A 20,513-nucleotide genomic window follows, 5' to 3' on the forward strand; every position below is an offset into this window, starting at 1 on the left:
CCGGGCGAGAGGAGCCGGGAAACGAGGAGCTGCGAGTCGGCAGCCGGGAAACGGGCAGCCGGGAGCCGGGGAACGGGCAGCTGGGAGCCGGGAAACGGGCACCTGGGGGCCAGGCTGTCCCCCGGACCTGGGCCCGGGTCCCCGCCAGTGGTGGGGTGTGCGGCGCCCCGGCCGATCCCGCTTCCGTGTCCCTCCTGAGGCAGGTGGCGGCTCGGCCCCGCTCCCTGAGCATGCTGTACCTGGTGGGGCTGGGCCTGGGGGATGCCAAGGACATCACGGTGAAGGGGTTGGAGGCGGTGCGGCGGTGCCGCAGGGTGTACCTGGAGGCCTACACGTCCGTGCTCACCGTGGGCAAGGAAGCGCTGGTAGGTCTGGCCACAGGGCCCGAGGCCTCTCGTACCACGGAGCCAGGGGCGTGCTGGGGCTGGTGGGTCCGTGGGAGAAACTAGCGGTGCCCGTTCTCGGGAGACGTGACCTTCACTCTGTTTTATAGGAGAAATCTTGCTACCTTGCAAGAAGACTGCAGCAAAAATAAAATGTTCCTTCTTACAACTGTTGGCACTAGTTTTCATCTCAAAACCTACCAATGTGTGCAGGCCTTGAGATACTGGACGACTTGGTTGGAAAAGTGTCTAATCTGTTTTAAAAAAAAAAAAAATCCCAAAAGTCATACCAGAAAAATACATGGTTTGAAGCCCTGAACCTCTGTATCAGCCTGAGGTGTTACGGCGTGCCTGCTGGGAATAACAATTTTATTATCTCACGTTTCCACGTGGGCCAAGCTGCCTCACCGTGTTGGGATTCCCAGAAAGGCACAGTTCAGCCAGAGATGGGCTGTTGAACAACATGGAGATAAACTTTTCATTAGCAAACACACCTCATGGAAGACAACAGTAGTAAAAATGTGCAGATCATAACTCTGAGGGGTTCATAGCTAGTCACAGAAGGATACGGTGTAGTTCTGAAATAATACCAGAAAAATAGCATAGCTGCCCACAGACCAGAGATCTTGCCTCTGAATAAGCTGATGCTATCTGGGCCTTGGGTGCTGTATGGCCATAATGTACCTGTATGCAGACCTGCATATACATAGAGCATGTGAGAGTTTTGGCTTGTAATCAGCATTACATGCTTTCCAGATACAAGGTAGGCTAGAATATTTGGGGCCATCTCTGGTTTATCTGCTGTATGAAGATATGCTCTGTGGTTTTATGTTTTTTTTCAGTACACTGAAGCAATCTAAATTGTAGTCAGTCTGTTCAAAACAAAATGTTCTTTTTTATGGATGGTTGATAGTTGGAAAACTGCTACATGGAAAGGATTACCTGGAGATTTTTACTTCTCAAAATGTGCATTTGCTATAAAAAAAAAAAAATTAATGGATTCCTATCCATCCGAACATAAAACATTGAATAATAGAAAAATGCTGAATATTTTTGATGTGGTTATTTGGGGTTTTCTTGTTGTATATTTCTTATCGTTTTAAGTCTTTTGCAAACCTTGAAATCACAAAGATGAGATAACTGGGAAAAGAGATCAATAAAAACAAAGTAAAAGATATGGTCTTACCTGAAACCACCTAAGAGGGAACATAGGAATTAATGACCAAGGGTTTATCATACAGCCTGGTTTACATACAGGTGACAATGCTGAATAGTTTATTTACTAATCTGAAGGTCAATCTCTCCTAAGCACCATGAAAAGTTAGAGGAAAAGTCTCAAGAAGTAATGAGGAGATCTTTTCCTGCAGAGACTTCCTAGAAATCCTTCTGTGTTGATGGTATTGAAATCAGATCTTAAAATTCAAATGACATGACTCGCTTAGTTTATCTGGTTGGCCTAAAATGTATATTAAAAGTTATTTGATGTTGACCATCCAAATTGGCCCAGAGTTTGGTGAAAGAACTGTTTGGACCCAGTGGCCTCCCAGTGAGTCTCCATTTTACTTCTTGCTAGGAGATTGCTTTTTCTATATTCTCTACTTAGCTTGCTTTGATTAGCATTGTGGAGCAGTCTCAAAGCATGCAGATAGATTCCCTTGGATGAAGCCAAACTGAAAGATGTGTTCCTGGGACTGCACCCCATCTGTTCTGAAGCATGCATTTGCTCACAGTGTGGGGCCAAAGCCAGCCTGGTGCAATGGTAGCCCACGGAAAGGGATGCATAGTTATGGAGTGCTTTGCTTTAGAGACCAGCTCCCATTGTGCTGATGTGCATCTGGGCTAAGGTACCTAATGAAAACCTGTGGGGTGTCAAAATTTGCTGCAGTTAGCTTAGTATCAATCTCAGCATTATCCCAGGGTGACTGTCAGTCGTTCCAAATCACAGGTACAAGAGTTGCTTACACATTTATTTGGTCCCCTTTCCGTTGAATCTGTACAGGTTGCAGTCTGTTTCACGAGGAAAATAATATCCTGATTTTATAGAGTTAGGAAAACTTACCCAAAATGGGCAGGAACTCATGTTCAGGAACGGGAATGTAACCTGGTAACAGAGGTCCCATACCTATTACTCTAGCTATGGGGTGGATTTTTTAGTGAAAGCACTACTCTGCTTCTGTACAGGTGTGATAGTTCTCTTGTCAGTTCACTGTGTGGGCAAAGAAGGCACAGAAGTCAGAGGAAAACCTTTCTGGGCCATAACTGACTTGAATAGTTTTATCAATTTATTAATATTCATAATACCACACAAATTTGCTGACTGCTACTTAGCACAAAAACACCTTTCTTGGTCTTCGCCCTACAAAAAGAACTTTAATCATGTAAAGAGCATATAAAATGCACGGTGACACATGACATGGCAGTATGATCAGAAAACGTGTTCTAGAACTAACTGAAGTTTCATTACATGTGTGAAGTTGATTCTGGAAATAAAGGCCTTTAAAATGTACAAAGAGACATGATTACTAAGCTGCTGAAGAAAAATTAGGACATGATCAAATACATGTTCACCTGTATACATGGTAAAGTACTTCTTAAAAAGTTCTTAAAAAGAACTCAAGATGAAGGATTAATATGAAGTCATTCCTTAGATGTGGTTAGCTAAAATGTACTAAGGAAAAACTTGAGAGAGCAGGTTGTGGTGTAGCTAGTGTGGTATTTGTATCTGATTGGGTGCCAGTATTGTAAGTAGCCTAAGAGCTGGGCTCAGGCTTTGAGAGGGGATACCTTACATAGAGCAGCAGGTTAAATTAACTCTACCTGGAGTCCACCCAGGTACCCTCAGTGTGCAGGTGTGATTGAGCTGCTTTAGGTGCAGCTCCTCAACTGACACAGAAGGCATGAAAAACCAAGTCAGTATCAGGATAAAGTGGTTCACCAATTTTTGTCAGCTCAGGAGCTGCCTTATGGGGAGCTCAGGTATTCTTGCAAGCAGAGGTGAGGTTCTCCAGGACATGGGGCAGACTGCTGGGAAGAATAATAAAGTTACCTATTCCACTGTCCACTGTCTGTATTCCTGAGAGAGCACCCAGAGAGATACAAAAGCATTCCTAAGTGTCTTATTTTGATGGTTATTTTTAATTTCAATTTCTAGGAAGAGTTTTATGGAAAAGAGTTGATTTTGGCTGACCGAGAAATGGTGGAACAAGAAGCAGATAGCCTTTTAAAAGAAGCTGATGTTTGTGATGTCGCATTTCTTGTAGTTGGTGATCCTTTCGGGTAAGACAAAGCAACATTTTAATTATTGTTGTAGCTTGATCACTCTTTTTTCAATAGGAAGAAGCCAATTCTGTTACTGTAGTTCTTTTTGAGGAAACTGATTTTCAGACCAGAAACACTTCTTATGTCTGTATATTCCTTATTGTATTAAAAATATACATACAGTTTTCCACACTTTATCTTGCTTTGGAGTTTCTTTGCCCAGATGTTCATTATAGATAATGTGGACTCTGCATGATGTATGAATCTTTCCTTCAGCAGACATTTATAATTTCATTAGTTATCATTCTCTGTGCTAGCTTTTATAACAATGCTTTGCCTCATTATTTGTCTGCTAACAGAAGAAATTCTAGGTTATCACATAAATAAGAAATGTGGTTTTTGGGGGGAGTATTCTTTTAGTTGCTGTTTGTATTTATAAACTGCAGCTTTTATACTCAGTTGTTTTAGAATGAATACAGATTATTGGTTGTATGGTGCATCTGCTTTGATTTATGCTAGTTTTTAAAATCACTTATGTCATTATAAATGTCTTCTCATGTTGGTTTATTAGGACTTTTGTTTCCACTTTTTATTCCTGCTGGAAAGTACATTTGCTTTGGTCTTTTTCTATGACCAGAGGGATCTCCTTCTGTCTCTTTGGTCAGGCATCATCAATCTGTAATGTCAAGCCATGCAGAAAAGCTTTTCATCTTCAGCTGGTGATGCAAGATTTATACCACAGTATAAGGGGCACAAGAAAAATGAAATCTGAGCACCTTATTTGTGAGTGAAAAAATGGAGCTCATGAAAAAAAGGAGCAGTGTGCACATCTGTCAAAAGCAGATAATTTGTGTAAATACAGGTTAAAGGCAACTGGCAAGAGAATATTATATTAAACTAATTATGGGCAGATGACCCTGTATTTCAGAAATATTAATTATACTTGCAGTCCATGTTTACTTTAAGGATTCGTGCAGAGTGTAGAGCCATGTTACCTGTACCCTTGTGCTCTGATCCAGTGACTGATCTAAGTACACAAGATGAAAAAAACCTACATGGATTGAAATGTAGTTGCTACTTGTAAGCAGTATTCTGATCTGCCTCAGTTATCTTCAGTTTCAGTGTCAAATACTTTAGTTCTGGTCAACGTATTACATAATTTTTAGTTGTTAATGAAAATGTTAGCTATACAATATATTTCTAACATAAAAGTGAGCTGCCTTATAACAATTGCTTTGTGTCTCAGAAAAGTCAGTGTGTTTTACCATTGTTAGCAGACTGGTCTTTTGCCAGACACAAGACACTATGAATATGCATCTAAGTAGATAGGAAATTTTGCACGTACAGAATTCAGCATGCTATTCAAAGTAATCCTTCAGATAGAACACAAATTTTGCACACTCCATGGCCTTCTCTGGTGTAAAAAAAATTCATCTTTCTCACTAGAGATTTTAATGGAAATGGATCCTCATCACTAAGAACAGTTTATGTAAGAGCACAGAACCCCAGAAAGAGAATGGTAACCTAATGAAAGACTTAACCTCCTTCCCCTCATCTCCCCTTTTGCATCAAACCTGGACCAACTTACTGAACTTCTATGCAAATGACAAATAAGCTGTGGCATGGAAACCCATTTTTACAAAAAAAACCCAAAGCATAAAACCACCATCACAAATACCTTTTGATAACTGAAGCTTGAACAGGAAGAAGAAATATTTTTGATAGAATGCTATTCCAGGGTGTTGTTGCACCCTTTTGAGCAACATGTTCTGGCCAAGATGTGCATTAGCTGCCTTCTAGGTGGCACAACTGGAGAGCTGAAAAAGCTCAGTTAAAAAACTACCCTTTTTTTGAATGAGTTGCTTCTCTCTATATGTTTATGTTCTTAGCTCTTAATACTGCAGCTAGAACTGCTCCTATGATCACATAGAGCCCTAAGGAGGTTATTAGGACAGAGTACTGTTTCTGTCCTAAGAGAGACCATAGGGGAGGAGGATAGAGGCCACTTGCAGGTGATCACAGACTTTCAAGTATATTTGTAGGTGAGCAGAGTACCTGGCAGCCACAGGAAATGCCAGGTGTTGGTGGTTAATGGTTAAAGCAATTAAGCAGGCTGTGCTCTGTCACCCTCACTGTTGTTCTCTGCAAGTTTTTATCTGTGTATGTGGTAACACCCATGGATGTGCTACAAGAACCTGACAACTTTAGTAGTACAGTGGAAAGCCCACCACTCCAGGCTGGTGTTAACATTCATGTTATTTCTACCCATAAAACTTAAAGTCTGTATCAGTGACAAAAAATACTACTATAGTTATGGGTGTAGAGGGATGACTCCATGAAACTTTTCCTGGTATTAGCTGAGTGCTCATAAGGGCACTTCTGCTTTTAGGTACAGCCATTATAAACAAATCTACTGGGTGAAAAAAAATATTGGCTGGAGCAAATTTCAGTGAATAAAGCCAGCTGATCCCTAGGTCAGTATTAGCATAACCACAAAATCCTCCAGTGCTCCTTGTCCTTCGTATGTGCATGGACTAACACAAGGCTGTAAAACTAGTCTCCTCTTCTCTTAGAGCAGACATTTTTAATTCACCTTTGCTTCTGCAAGGCAGGAGCAATGTTTGTGTAGTAGCTAAATATTAGTTTAGATCACTTTACTGCCTTCTCCTCGGTCTGGGAGCCTGTTCGTATAAGCGTTTCAGATTTCCCAAATTCAAATTCCTGGGTTTTTTTCTTCCACTGAAATTGATTTCTTTTTTAAAATATTGATCCTTGCCAGCTGATGCCACATTTGTGTTCCAGTCTGAAGCACCTGATCTGCTGACTGGGTGCTGGTCAGACACAAGGCATCGAAATTATCAGGCTAAGATCAGGGGAATTCTGTTAGGGTAACTGAACAAGGCCAGGGTGAAAGCAATTTTCCTAGTTCATTGTTCTGATGGCCAAATGTTATTTCTTTTCTTCCTTCTTTGGAATGGCCACACAGAAGTGTGTGGTACATCTTGAGATTGAAATTGATAAAGTCATTGATCAGGTTTGATAAATTTAGGCAAGGGGCAGGTGCATTTTTATATTTCACAAACATATAAGCATACATACAAGCAAAATAGGTAAACAATGTTGCAGTTCAAATATTTGCTCAATCTATATGTACTTACCATTTTAGAAAGGCTCTAATCTCAACTGCTTACCTGCAAACCCAGTAATTCTTGCAGCAGTCAATCACTGCAAGCCTTAGACCTAGAACCAAACTTAGCTCTGTTTGAAACTTAAACTAGAATATTCTTAACTCTTTCAGAACGAACTTGATCACTCAGATTTAGGTATTGTTAATTTGAGTAATCTGCATTAAATATTATTAACGTTGATTCAGTCTAAGGGTGTTTTTTCTATGTAAACATGCAGTTTCCCTCTGTCTGTTCAGAGTTCTTATCTGAGCGTGGGGCTTTCTTGGCACACATTGGTGCTGGTGGGAGAGGGCCTGGCTGTGCAGCCAGTAACAAAATCCTGGAGTTTTGTGTAAGTGAGTGCCAAATAGAGTCAACATTTACAGTTCAACACATGTTCAACAGATACTGCAGAAGACAAAGCATAAATGGAACTTTCCTTTTCAAGTACTTGCCAAGGCTGCTCTATGAAGTAACAGTTGTAATAGTGTTACAGTTTTAATGATGCCAGGAAGCTGCAAAGAGCTGTACCATACTGAGGATGCCTGGCATTCCAGCGGGGGAAGATGACATATGGAAGCCTTATTGGAGTTTTTACTTTCCTGTAACAATTAGGATATTGTTGCCATCTTCCCACCTCGGCATTGCCCTTGTTTTGAAGGGTTTCATTTTACTTTCAAAACAAACTGTAGTGCTAGTAACACTTGGTAACATCACGTTTTCAGTGTTTAATTCCTTCCTTTCCTTACCACAGGGCCACGACACACAGCGATTTAGTGCTACGTGCAGTAAAATTGGGGATTCCTTACAAGGTCATTCATAATGCTTCAATAATGAATGCAGTGGGCTGCTGTGGTTTGCAGGTAATATTTTTGTATATGAATATATGTTATTTCACAACTGCTAAGCTTAGAATTGGTGAGCTCTTCTGCTGTGGCAGTGCATGTTGCAGTCTCAACTTTGAAGATCTGTACCAACTGTACACTTAATGTTAGAATTTTTTAACACTTCCTTTTAGCATGCTACATGTCAGCAAAAGCCCCTTTTGATGAGCTCATATGAAAATGAATAGTAACACTTCTGTTCTTCTCTGCTTTCTAACTTCCCTCTGCCCCAGGAGCCTTTGGTATTTAAAGTTATTTTACAGGTAAAGCTTTGTTCATGTTGGCTTCCTTCTACTACTGATGGTAGTATTAGGTATCAGGTAATACCTGATAAATTTACTCTTAAATAAGGTTGTTACCCTGTAGAGAAATATGCTGATCTTGTCATAAGAGAAATACATGCACAAGCCTGCACATATGTCCAACTCAGATCATAACTAATTCCAAAGTCTTGAATATGGCGCACGCTTTAAGTTTGATCTGTCTCCACTTTCTGCCCATCTGATGAGGAGGGACTTGCCTAGCCAAGGACTAGTAAAACAAATGACAGTTTTTGTGTATCCTGAATGGCTAAAGTAGAAAAAGTCTAGTGTTCCCCAAGAAAATACTTCTTTTTACACATGTATGGGTCCATTATTACTTTTCCTGCATGAAAGATATTGTGGCAGTGTATAAATCATAACTAATCACATATAAGTTAGATGAAGCTTCCCCCTCTTGTTTTCATTCATCACTTTAACATAGAACCTGGCCTCTCAAGGTTCAGAATAGCTCCCTGTGTACGGGAACCACTAAACCAGGTTCCCACTTTACAAAAGCCAAAAGCAAGCACAGGAATGTAAATGTCCTACAGACAAGTTGAGGGTTTGAACAATAACTTTCCGTCACTGAAGGAGGAATTCCTTCCTAGCCATACAAAAAAGAACACAATTTATTTTAATTTCAGTAAACACCTGATACCTTCAAATTTGCACTGACAAACTCCAATACTCCAAACTCCATTCAAATAATAATGCTGACCAACAGCAGAAAATCTGTTGCAATGAGTTTGGGTATTATCTTTGGTTTTGATTTGAAATCTGAGTGCCCTGTCTGACCTGGCTCAGTGCAGTGACACCTGTCCCATTAGTTAATGCTAAAGGGAATGCTAGACAGCAGTCACATTCTTTATAATTCTTCTTGTGAGCATTTTCTTAGTGATACCTGCCTATTGCTGCAAGACTTGGGCAAAATTATCTTTTAGGAAGGAAACAGGCTTCTTGGTGCCTAAAATCTACATGTACAGCAGACAGATGGCAGCTGTCGCATGACTGCACTTAATAGGGTGGGTAAAACAAGAGTTGGGGCTGGGGCTCACCCTTCCCCTTTTGGCTGGATGGTGGTGCAAAATTTGCTCCTGCTGTCAGGCTGTTGATAAGTAGTTTCTACTACTTGCTCTCTTTTTTTACTGTTCTTTTACATTCATTAGTAAGGAAGATGCAAGGCCCAAAGAGTTTTCTAAGTTTTCTGAAAGTTTGCTTCCCTCACAATTCAGCCAGGCATAGGAAGGAGGAGTATAGAGCTTTTAGGTAAATTGAAAAAAAAGACCAGAAACCTAACATGGGTATATTATAAACAGTCTGTAAAGTCTTTCACATATGCAGAGTTTTGGAGATTAGATTGCTATTTCCTTATCCCATGCTGAAGGGAGCAGACCATAAAGGAAATGTGATGTTATTCACTCTGGCATTAGTCCCCTTTTCCATTCTGGCTTGGGAGGGGCTCCCTTCTCATAAATCAACATTCCTGTTGTCGTATAAGGCATTTTAGGAAATAGTGATTGTATTACCAGACAGAATATAACCAGTTGTATGTTTCACTCTTGATTGCTCCTTACTGGCATAAACAGCAAGTGAGGTTTTATCTTACAAAAAAGCAGCCTTTGATTAGTTAGAGTTGTGCTGGAAGTTAATAGTTTCTTTCAAAAGCCTTTACTTTCATGGCTGTCTGCTGCCATCAGTTTAGTTTTGGAGTTATTGTGTCTCAAATTGCAAAGTTCCTGTCAAGTACAGGAGGGATTCCTCTTTTGCTTCACCACAGAAAAGGGTTTGCCTTTTTTCTTGTTTTAATGTGATTGTGATACAAACCTTCTCTCTTTCTTAGTAGAGAAAAACAGGAAACACCTTTATATGCCGTTTAGAGAGCCATGTGCGTAGTGAGCTGTAACTGCTGATTAGGCTGTCAGTGAAATGCAGCTACAGCACAGTCTGGTCACAAAAGAATGTCTCTGGTCATCAGAGCAATGTTTCTGTGCAGCCAACAACCTTTGGGTACTTGCGCAATTTTCCTTTACGATGATTTAATGAAGTCAATAGAGCATCAGTAATGGTTCGTTACCTTCATTCCATAGCTGTAGTTCTTGCCAAATAATAAAGAGGGGTGCTATTTTCAAATACTTTTTTTTAACTGTCTTTCCCATTTAACAGAATTAGTGCAGCTTTTTTTGAATATTGAAGAAAAGAGTGGGGGTTTAATTTTGAAAATTAAACTTCTTGAACTTCTTGGAAGCACTCACATTGATAAATTGTGCTGGGATAGTATAACTTAGCAAAGTGGTAGTCTGACTGTGCATAATGCTCTGTGATTTGCTGTGCCTTCCTCTTTTACACTGTTTTTGCTGTGCTTTACCGTGCCAGATTTCTTTTTCCATGGCTGAAGCTATTTTCCCTTAAAACAAATTAATATGGTTATGGGAGATAAGCCAGGAAAAGTGCTCCTATGTTAGTGCTTCTTAGCATGTTCTCTGCAGGTTCACCTCCCTTCTCTGGAGTCTGCCGTGTGGGTGTGTTTGTCACTCTGACTCCTGTTGCAGTGGGGAATAACCACCAGTGAGGACAGTCAGGCACTTTGGTATCTGCACACACTGCCAGGGAAGCACAGACTTTACCTGTGCCCACACTCAGTTTTTCAGAATAGGGCTGATTGCTACGGCTTTTAGCCCTAGAATAAAGAGGCAGGAAACTGAGGATCTCTAATTTGCATCTTTCTCATTCCTATCTAATCTGCATGACATCTGGGTTAGTTTGGGAAGATCAGTGGCCAGAGTGGTGCTTTCAAGACAGAATTCTCTCTGACCCAGTGCTGGTAATGTGTCCTTGAGGTAGAACTACTGGTGGTCAAACACATCAGGAATATTCTACATTGTGCTGACCTGTGATGCACATGAAGGAATGATGCCACTTGAAATGGCTTGAGGTAATGGCATTAACATAAAGAAAGAGGATTGAGAACTGAAGTGCAAAGCTGGAGGCAAGTCACAGGGTGGGAGAAAGGACTAAAATGAGACACTCATTTCTGAGTGGTGTTGCTCATTTTGAAAGCATTGGCTTTATATTTTGGTTGGGTAGCTAGGAAAAAAACATGTTATAGCAAAGAGCTGCCTTTCTTTTGAGATGTACCCACTTTCCACCTGAATAGCTTCAGAACAAACATCTGCATGTGCCCTTGTGTCTTTCAGTGACGCATCTTGGGTTTTTTGTTTGCAGTCCAGTTAATTCTTGAAGACAATTACAGTTATAAAATAGAAAATAGCCTTTTTGCTACCAGCTGATCACTTAAACGTAAAAGCAATGCTTACTGTGTTATTTTTGAGTTTTTACTGAACAGGTGAGTACATTTCCAGTGTCAAGTTGAAAAATATTACTTAAAGATGAGGAAGCTGAAGGATGCTATCATTAATCACTGTGCTCGTAGTCAAATAGAAACCCTGTAGTAGCTGCAGGAGTGGAGCCTCTGCGTCCCACCCTCTCTGTGTGCCTTAATCTTCAAAACCACTCTTTGCTCTAACAGGAGGGACTTTACACAAAATGACTGACTGTTGAACTGTCTTCTGTCGCTAGTTGTTTTTTTTCAGTTACTACCAGCTTCTGAGCCTTTAAGAAATTGGCATTTGTTTCTCAAGCCAATTAAAGGTTAAATCAGTGCTAGTCACACTACTTCGCGGGTCACAATTGCTGTCCAACTTAGTGCCATTTGTCACCAGCAAACATGACCCAAAAACATCTATTTAATCAGGTTTGGTTTTTTTTTCTTTTAGATATCTTCATTTCATATTGGTAACTGAAGTCACCAGGGTAGGAAGGGAACATTGCTTGATATTGGTGGAAAGAATCTTAGAAGGTTATTAAAGATAAGGTGACATTACCTTGGGGGAGAATCCTCTCCTATTCAAACTTGCTTGTGGATATTCACAGTATTTTGAGAGCTGAATTTTGTTCTGCTTGTGGAGTGGCTATTTCCTAAGCAGATCCAAGAGGCAGCCATGGAAAAATGTGCTTGTCCCTTCAACTGATTTTATGTGATTTGTCTCAGCTGCCTTCTGAAGACTGCAGTTATGTGGAGTGGGTTTCCCTCAGCAAAATGGCCAAATGTATTTTTTTCACAGTTCCTTTCTCTCTGGCATGTACTATGGAGATGGGAAGTTTTTGGGACAGCTAGGGCGATTTCTTGGCTTGCAGTACAAAAAGGAGTGAAAGCCACATATATGTGAATGGTTAAACATTTCAGTTTCATGTGAAGGTTCTCATGAGAGGCATTTGAAGTTGCTAAAGGTCTGTGGTACTAAATAAGGTAGTGTAAAGGGCAAGAGCTAGGCTTGTGGTTGTTTCATATGACCAATTCCAAGCAAAAACAGACTGAGTGATTCTTGCTACCTCTTTGTTGGCAATTGCACTACTTCTTAAGCTGCTATCAAGCAACAATATGTAATACAAAGAACAGTAGGAGCCCTTTAATCTGATGTATATGGTCTGGAGGGTTGTTAACAGGTTAGGGAGAATAAAGGGAAAAACCTGACTCCTTAGGGTCCTTATCTTTGAGCATGAACATTGCATAGCATCATGTCAGAACCCCTATGACAAAGATAAAGAAAATATGTCTTAGCTTTTTTGGGTATGTTCATTGGGATCTATCAGGAAGTAACCTGGGATAATGCAAGGTGCTCTGCAGTCTCCAAATCCATTGAGGGATACTCAAAAAGCCTCTTAGTTCCTACCAGTGAGTTGTGATTAGGCTGTGAAGAGTCTGAATTTGCATAATTCACCTGTCCTTTGAGAACTATCTGCAGTGTAACCTGTGAGCAGCTCAACACAGAACATAGCTCGGTAGCATTTCAGCCCTCCAGGGTTTTCAGGTATTTGGTTGTGTATGGTGGCAGGACTGAAGAATGCAGTGACTCCTTTTTTTTACTTTCTTCCCCAGACATGTGACCAGTTCTGAAGTGGTTTGAAATGTTAGGAAAGTAGGTAGGTTCATAAGTGAAAAATTGCTGTGTCATTATTGCAGCTGATACAGCAATAATTCTGGGAAAGATGCTGTAAAAATAGATGTCTGTGTTTTGAAATGTTTACTTCTTGGTTTCTCTGCAGCTGTTGGCCAACTGACCTTTAATATTATTTTGCATCTTCTCTCCTGCTTGCTTTAGTACTTTTTAGAGGGGATGGTGGATCTTCCTTTTTTAATTTCCCTATTTAGTCTCAGCTTGTTCCATCTTTTATGCCTAAATTTTTGTGGTGATTGACCACACCACTGTTTCAAGTTGATCAGGACAGTTTCAGGTATCTGATATCATTCAGACTGGTCTTTAACAAAGTAGCTCAGCAGTTTCATTGAAATTCCCCTTGCATTCAGATTTTCCAAGGTGAGATCATGGTACAGCACTTTTTCTCTCACAGTTCATTCTGGCCTCTCAATTTGCAATCAACTCTGCTTATATAAACAAGAAGTAAAATAAGAAATAGCATTAATAGAAGGGTTAAAATACTAACAGAAAACAAGCACCAGAAGTTGTCATTCTTTCATATCACGTGTATAAATAAAATAGGAAGTTATATCTTGTTCTGAGGTGATGTAACTGTGAGTTGAAGAACTGCTTTCTGCAGTATGAGGCAGAAAACTCTAGCAGCAGGGCATTGCCTCAGAGTAGAGAATTCTGGCTTCCTTTGCTGACCTGAGCTATTGCATTGCAAAATTTAATTGCACAAAGTTTTGCTTAAGCCAGTCACTACTTGGAGGGAGGGTGGGGAGAAAGGGGTATTTCCAAAGACTGAGGTCTTTCAAAATGACCTTTTGAAACCTTTCTGTGAAGTTTTTGAGCATTGAGGAGAAGGTAAGAAGTTTGGTTTCCAAGCTGAAAACACGAAATATCTGTCCAACCATTTCATTGCGCGCCTTTGAAATTCTGGCAGTTTTGTGCCTGAGCAGAATGTAGGCACTGTAACAAATCTGCTCATCAGTGCACGTGTGGTGCCTGAGATGTTTGGGCTTGTACAGAACATACATTGCCCACTCCTAAACCCCAGGTGCTTCATGGAGAGTGCAGCACACAGAATTTGGCTGTGAAATTTAATTTGCTGTTGCCTCTCTTTAGAGCTGTGCCAGCCACTGTACAGCCTGATCCTGTCACTGCAAATACACACAGCTCATCATCTTACTAAACTTGGGAACAGTCTAAAAGCATGGCAGTAATCCTTAGTTGTGTTGTAACACTCCTTGGTTAACAAACGTGTCAGACAGTTTTATTTCAGTGACAAGCATGATTCCTGGAATTTTGGGACCCTCTGCAGCCTTTTATGGTTGGTGGAAAGAATGCTTTTTAATTTCAGTGGGTTTTGTCTTTAGTGGACCTGCTGTCTTCTGTAACTCCTGAATCCTTAGGATAATAGTGGAATTTTAGACATTTCCTGCTTTCTTTGCAGCAAGGCTTTTCTTGAAAGTCAGATACTTCATGCAGAAGTTCAAGAGGTAGAAACTAGAACACAGCAGAGAAAACTTAATTAGGAACAAATTGAATTCTGCATGAGGTACAAGGAGAGCATTTAAAGTGTAAGTTCTGATACAGTCATGTGTTCCTTCTTTAATGCAGGCTTGCCCTGGTGAAGAGCAGTTCCTATGTTTGATTAAATGTCACATGTCTGCAGAGATCAAATACTGGATGAGAAAGAAATATTGGTTTGTGTCTGTAGAAGTGTTTGTAAGGTAATTGGTTATAAGTATTCAAGCACAATAAAGGTATCTACTTACTGCTTCAGTTCCTCAGCATTCAGATTGATGGTGTACCAGGGACTTTCCAAAGTAGTATTCTGCCCTCTGTAATTTAAAGTAAAAATATGTGTGCATTAATGCTAGGAAATCTGTTCTTCACAAGTTTAGTTAGTAGAGGGGCATAAACTGCAAAGACATTTCTAGGAGGTTGATAAAATGTGCCCCAGTCTATCTTAATTGGCTACTTCTGTGCTTTCCAGGTGCTGAGAAAACAGGTGTATTTTTTTGAGACCGTAAGGTTTTCTGTGATATCAATACTTCATGAAGGTGTTCTGAAGGTATTTCTACTGAATAGACAGGCAATTTCCAACAAAAATGTTTTACTCTTTTTGACATCCAGGCTTCAGTATTAATGCAAAACCCAGTAAACCAAGGACAGATTAGTGAATCTGACTGGCAGGGCTTGTACAAAAAAGGATAGCTTGCTTAACTTCTTGTTGGCAAAGAGGATGGAGAATCTTTGTAATGAATAATGGAAAAGAGAACGATAACAATCAGAACAAGCACTGTAGGGTATCAAGTTTAATGTCCAACTCATTCTTAACATGTGGCAGAGTGGCTTAGAAGTTCTGATTCCCAACAAAATACCTCTCAGATAGTAACACTTTGCCCATTTCTGCACATCCTTTTTTTTCCTAAAGGACAGAGGTGAAAGTTTCTCTTCCTTGGGTTATCAAAATGCCAAAGGGACAAGGTAAGATTTAAGGTTAATTGAGGCCACTTTCTGTTCTGAACAAGGACTGCTGCTTTTGGGAAGTGGCTGCAGGGATTTCAGGTGGCTGATGGGAAGCACTTAGGTTGGCACCAGACATTGCAGCACTCAGGGAAGACTGCAGGAATACTATCAGTGAGATTAAAGGTATCTTGCTCCCAGATGCTCTAACAGTGAAGGGGAGAAGGAGAAACTTTTTGTACTAATAGTTTTTTTACAGATTTGGTACAAAATGGGAAAGAGTTCTAGGCAGCCACATGGAAAATGGGCAAAGCACAGTTTGACTTTTCTTTCATTTTCTAGAACACAGCATTGAAAGAGCTAACAAGTTACATCAGGAGCAATTTATTTTGTTCAACCTGTATTTACTTTACTGGAAGAACCTTTAGGTTGTGAAATGTACACAGCATGTTCTTGTCCTTGTTCTAGAATGAAATACTTAAAAGAGGAAATGTTTTCAGCTACATTCCAGGAATCTTTGAATAAGTTTTATCAGCATGAATGGTTAAAATTTGAGCTTTTGGTCCCTTGAAAACAAACATGTTTCTGTTTTGATTCAAGTTCTGTTCTACCAGCATAAAGGAGTTAAAACCACAGCCTAATGCCACAGTAACATACGTATGTATAGGAGAATCCCCACATGGCACAGGGCTGCCAGAGCTGCTTCTACACAGGGTCCTCTGCCAAAGGACACAAAGTGCCTTTGTCTCCTGTTGTGGGCTTGGCAAAGCAGTTTTTCCTTCCAGGAGTACAGAGAAACTGGGAAGGGTAGTCCATGTAGGTGTTGTTTCTGTGGTGAGCTTGAGCAGATAGGATATCGGCAAGCCGTAAAATCCATCTGGGATGGCCCCATTCCAGAGCTGAATAGACCAAAATTGATGCATGGTTTTCCCCTATTGCAGGGCAAAAACTGCTTCCAAGCCAAATACTGCTTTAAGTTACATATGACTTCCACTTTTGCATCACCAGAGATGATTGGCAAGACTATTGCTTCAAATGTCTTAACCAAGATTAGGGACTTAGAGCAATGAACATATTAAGACTGAGAATAGAGTCAGTGAGTATGCTTGACATAGAATCTGCTAGCAGTATTCTGCTAGCAATATTCTTACCATATGTACATAAACCATGTTGTACCTCTCAGCTTCCTGCACAATCTGTCTTCAGATCTTTATATCCACTGTCTCCTTAACTGTAACTTCTTTTGCCTGCTAGAGCTTCCATCTGCAGCAAAATGCCATTTTAATATAAACACTACTGTATCAGTAGAATCAAAACATTGAATTATGGCACTATTCGAAGCTGTCTAGCCTTAATCAAAGTAAGAAATAACAAATAATAATTTTGGTGCTAATCTTACAAAGTTTTTGCCTTTAAAAGGCATTACTTCAGAATGAAGTAATGATAGAAAGTATATTGAAAGTTACTTATGCATTGGAAAGGTGACTGCAGCGATAGGTAAAAACTTCGCAGGTAGTTCATGACTTGGTCTTTAACATTATTGCATGCTCTTATTTTTTGTTATTGCACATGTATGTTACTGCATTTGCTCTGTTTTACAGTTGTACAATTTTGGAGAGATGGTTTCTATAGTGTTCTGGACAGATACATGGAAGCCAGAAAGCTTCTTTGACAAGATTGAGAAGAACAGGCAGAATGGAATGCACACCCTGTGCTTACTCGGTGAGCAGCAGCCACTCCTCCTGCATTTTAGTCTATGTGTTGAGTGTTTACCCAACTGTCTAGATCACCAGATAAGCAAATGTGACATTAAAAAGATGAGTGGTGATAAACTTTTGAATTCAAAGTGACTTCATGGATGTAGAAGCAATTTGGTAAACTGGACACTTACAATCTTGGGGGTTTGCATGTTAAACCCCTTTCATCTGAGTCACTTTGGTTTAGAAGTTGATTATGTAACAAGGAATACTTATTCAAGGTTTAAAATGTATCCAGCTTTCAGTATGATAATTTGGGGGGGAGGGCATTTGAGTACAGGTAACGTTTGAATTCCTCTTGGAGAGATTATGGTCAATTTATTTCATAAAATTGCAGCTGTGCAGAGTCTTACCTACCTGACCTCTTCTCTATTTCAAATCCTTTTTTTTCCCATAACAGAAGTTTGTTCTAAATTTTCATTGGGACAGGAAAGAAGTGCTAACGAAAGTCAGATTCCTGCATGACAGTGATGTAATCACTGTCGAGCAGTCAGACTGTATTACCTTTTGTGACATAATGTGCTCATGGTTTAAGAGTAGTCCCAATGCACTGGTGTGCTCAAATGTGCTGGTATTTAACTGTCTTATGGTAAATATGCTTATCTGTATATTTACTAGGATTTTTATTTGGCTGTGTTGCTCTGAAATCTGTGAAATTTGCCCTATCTTTGGATAAAATCACGTGCATAAAGTCACAGGATTTTGAAATTAACTAACACATGAAACAGTACAGTGTGATCCATATTCTAATAGCTAAATATAGTAATAATTTTAATAACAGCTAAAATGTTGTTAAAGCTTTACCTACATAGAAAACTAAGTGGGGAACTTGTAGGGAACCTGTGTTCTAATGTGTTTTGTTCTACAGATATTAAAGTGAAGGAGCAGTCTCTGGAGAATCTCATGAAGTGAGTCACCATTTTGAAAATTCATAGAAACACACAGTGCACTTAAGGGGTTTTTTTGTACAAGGAACAACGGTTCTTTGCCCATAGTCTAATACTGAACTTACCTGCCTTCTCCTCTTGTGCTTTTCAGTGGCCTTTTGATTCTTAGGAGTGAAACTCTTTTGTTCGTTGCAATAGGGCCTGGCTTTATTTAAAGTAACTGAATGGAGTTGCAGCAGAACATGATCTTTTATATAACTGTCCCTGTGAGAAGCACTAAGTCAGAATGGGGTAGACTTTCCTCTTGGTGAATGAAGTGTTATTTCTCTACTGTTCTGTGCCTCCTGAAACAGATTAATATCTGAGAGTGTTATAAATTTATTCTTCTGTACACTGGGTAGCAACAGTGCAAAGTACATAATATGTAACACCCTTCTTAAAGAGTTAAATAAGCAATATATGCTCTTATGTTTGTTTAACTGTATTCAAAAAGCTTTTGCCACATTTTAGTCATCTCTGCAATCTGTATGTTTTGACAGTAGTGAATATAAATGGCTCCTTTATACACATGCTGTAACTGGTCTAAATTGACATTTGTGAAGTCTCACAGTATCATTGAGGTTTGTTTATTCTGTAGTTTCAAAATAAAATGTTTGACTAAATCCACAGTTGGCAAAGAAAGCAGCATTTCATTTAAGAATACATTTCTAGTCTGTAATCATCTGTCTACAGGGCATTTAACAGAAAAACAGTTGTATGCCCTTGAATTTAAGTCTAATGCATCCTTCCAGAGTAGCTGCAAAACCTGCACATTGCTTCTAGCAGCTGAATTTGTTTTTAGGATCTAAATGATCTACCAGCTGGAGCCCAGCTGTATCACAGGTGTGATGAGAGCACAACAGATTACTGTACTCTTTAAAAATCCACTCTTGTCTAAAAGGCCCAGCCTGAGAGCCTGTGCCTGTTTAAGTTCAACCTGCTGGTCTAGAAGTCTCTTGACATAAGCTGTAAGATTGCTGGGGATAACAAAATGAGTTATATGTGAAATTTCTCTGCTTTTCCTTCCCTGCAGAGGAAGAAAGATTTATGAGCCACCACGCTACATGAGTGTAAATCAAGCTGCAGAACAGCTTCTTGCCATTATTCAAAACAGGAGGCTCCAAGGAGAAAAACCAGGTATGACTGCAGTGCTTCTGTCTGCTACCACCCCTCTCCAGTCACACCTATTGATGAGCTGCTGAACTCCACTCCCTTCCTCTGACTCTCCAAATTCTGTTTGCAGTGGATTTGGGCTGCCTTAAATCTTAGTCATGAGATGGATTTGGCCAAGTTTCAACAGCATAGTTCAGTGAGCATCGATGAAGGTGTGCTGGTGGCTCCTGGAGGTTTAGTTGAAGCCTTAGTCTGGAAACCCTGGACTATCCACATTTAACTGTGAGCTCTTTGGTCCATTAGAATTGCAGGAGGCAGAAGGACTCTGAGCATTTTAGATCAGTCAAGCTTCCACAAAATCTCTGCTATATTTTACTCACACTCTGTTCTACATGAACACCAGCCTGAAGCTAGGTTAACCTAAAGATGCAGAACTGTGATTTTTACCTTGAATTCTTAACACTAGTCAAGAGCAAACTGTGAAATGTTTATTGAGACCAAGGGTAAAATCACAGCAGCTAATAAAGATGACGCAGTTGTATCACAGAAATTTAACAGAAATTGTTTTAGGTCTACTCATTTAAAATGTTTATTCCTTCAATACTATTAAAATGAAAATCCCTTAATTTTATCCTTTACGTAGAATGAATCAGAAGCAGCAGTTTCCTCAAAGTGAACAGAATTCCTGAATGAATTCTTCCTTATCAACATCCTTAAGCTTTATTTTCTCTGAAGAGCAAGCTTCTTTCTAGACCACTCCAATAATTTAATAATTGGAGGTTTAAGAAAGCAGTTAAGGTTTAAGCATTTTGAGTACTTTTTCCATATGGTAGGACCATTAGTCAATAAATTAAACATTTAATCTTCTTTCTTACAGAAATAACTGAAAACACAATTTGTGTTGGCCTTGCTCGTCTGGGTGCTCCAGATGAGAAGATTGCTTCAGGCACACTACAGCAGATGTCCACTGTGGAACTGGGTGCTCCACTACATTCCTTAATTGTTACAGGCACTATGCATCCTCTGGAATTGGAAATGCTTAAACTTTTCTCTGTTGATAGTTCCAGTTTTGAAAATAATGCATGTCAAAAGACTACTTAAATAAAAATGAGGCATTTACATTTTTATTCCATATTTAATTGCATAAACAGCATAAAGTTATTGCTGTGACTATTTAAGACTTGTCTAACTGCAGTTAGACTCTGTTGCTTCAGAAGACAAGACTGCAGGAAGATGGACCTGCTTCTACCCGAGGCTGCAAACTGCACCTGC

The 20,513-nt window shown here is 39.8% G+C and overlaps 1 protein-coding gene across 1 annotated transcript; it reads left to right on the forward strand.

The window, feature by feature from the left end:
* Nucleotides 1-147: 147 nt before the first annotated feature.
* DPH5 (diphthamide biosynthesis 5) lies at nt 148-20,360 on the forward strand. The gene is made up of 7 exons (XM_042030020.1): nt 148-365; nt 3,535-3,659; nt 7,563-7,671; nt 17,047-17,167; nt 18,071-18,110; nt 19,162-19,265; nt 20,119-20,360. Exons 1-7 carry the CDS (start codon nt 231-233, stop codon nt 20,340-20,342), a joined length of 858 nt encoding a protein of 285 aa, XP_041885954.1. The 5' UTR covers nt 148-230; the 3' UTR covers nt 20,343-20,360.
* Nucleotides 20,361-20,513: the final 153 nt, after the last annotated feature.

Source organism: Corvus kubaryi, unplaced genomic scaffold (assembly GCF_017639235.1).
Source record: "Corvus kubaryi isolate FWS band 111438036 unplaced genomic scaffold, C.kubaryi_AGA036_p1.0 37334, whole genome shotgun sequence".
Taxonomy (NCBI): domain Eukaryota; kingdom Metazoa; phylum Chordata; class Aves; order Passeriformes; family Corvidae; genus Corvus; species Corvus kubaryi.

What these genes read in the sequence shown, in the direction of transcription:
- DPH5 (XM_042030020.1), top strand. Translation starts at nt 231, where the DNA reads ATGCTGTACCTGGTGGGGCTGGGCCTGGGGGATGCCAAGGACATCACG. An exon ending in TGGGCTGCTGTGGTTTGCAG is followed by an intron (nt 7,672 to 17,046) that starts GTAATATTTTTG and finishes TCTGTTTTACAG; the next exon opens with TTGTACAATTTTGGAGAGAT. An exon ending in GCTCCAAGGAGAAAAACCAG is followed by an intron (nt 19,266 to 20,118) that starts GTATGACTGCAG and finishes TCTTTCTTACAG; the next exon opens with AAATAACTGAAAACACAATT.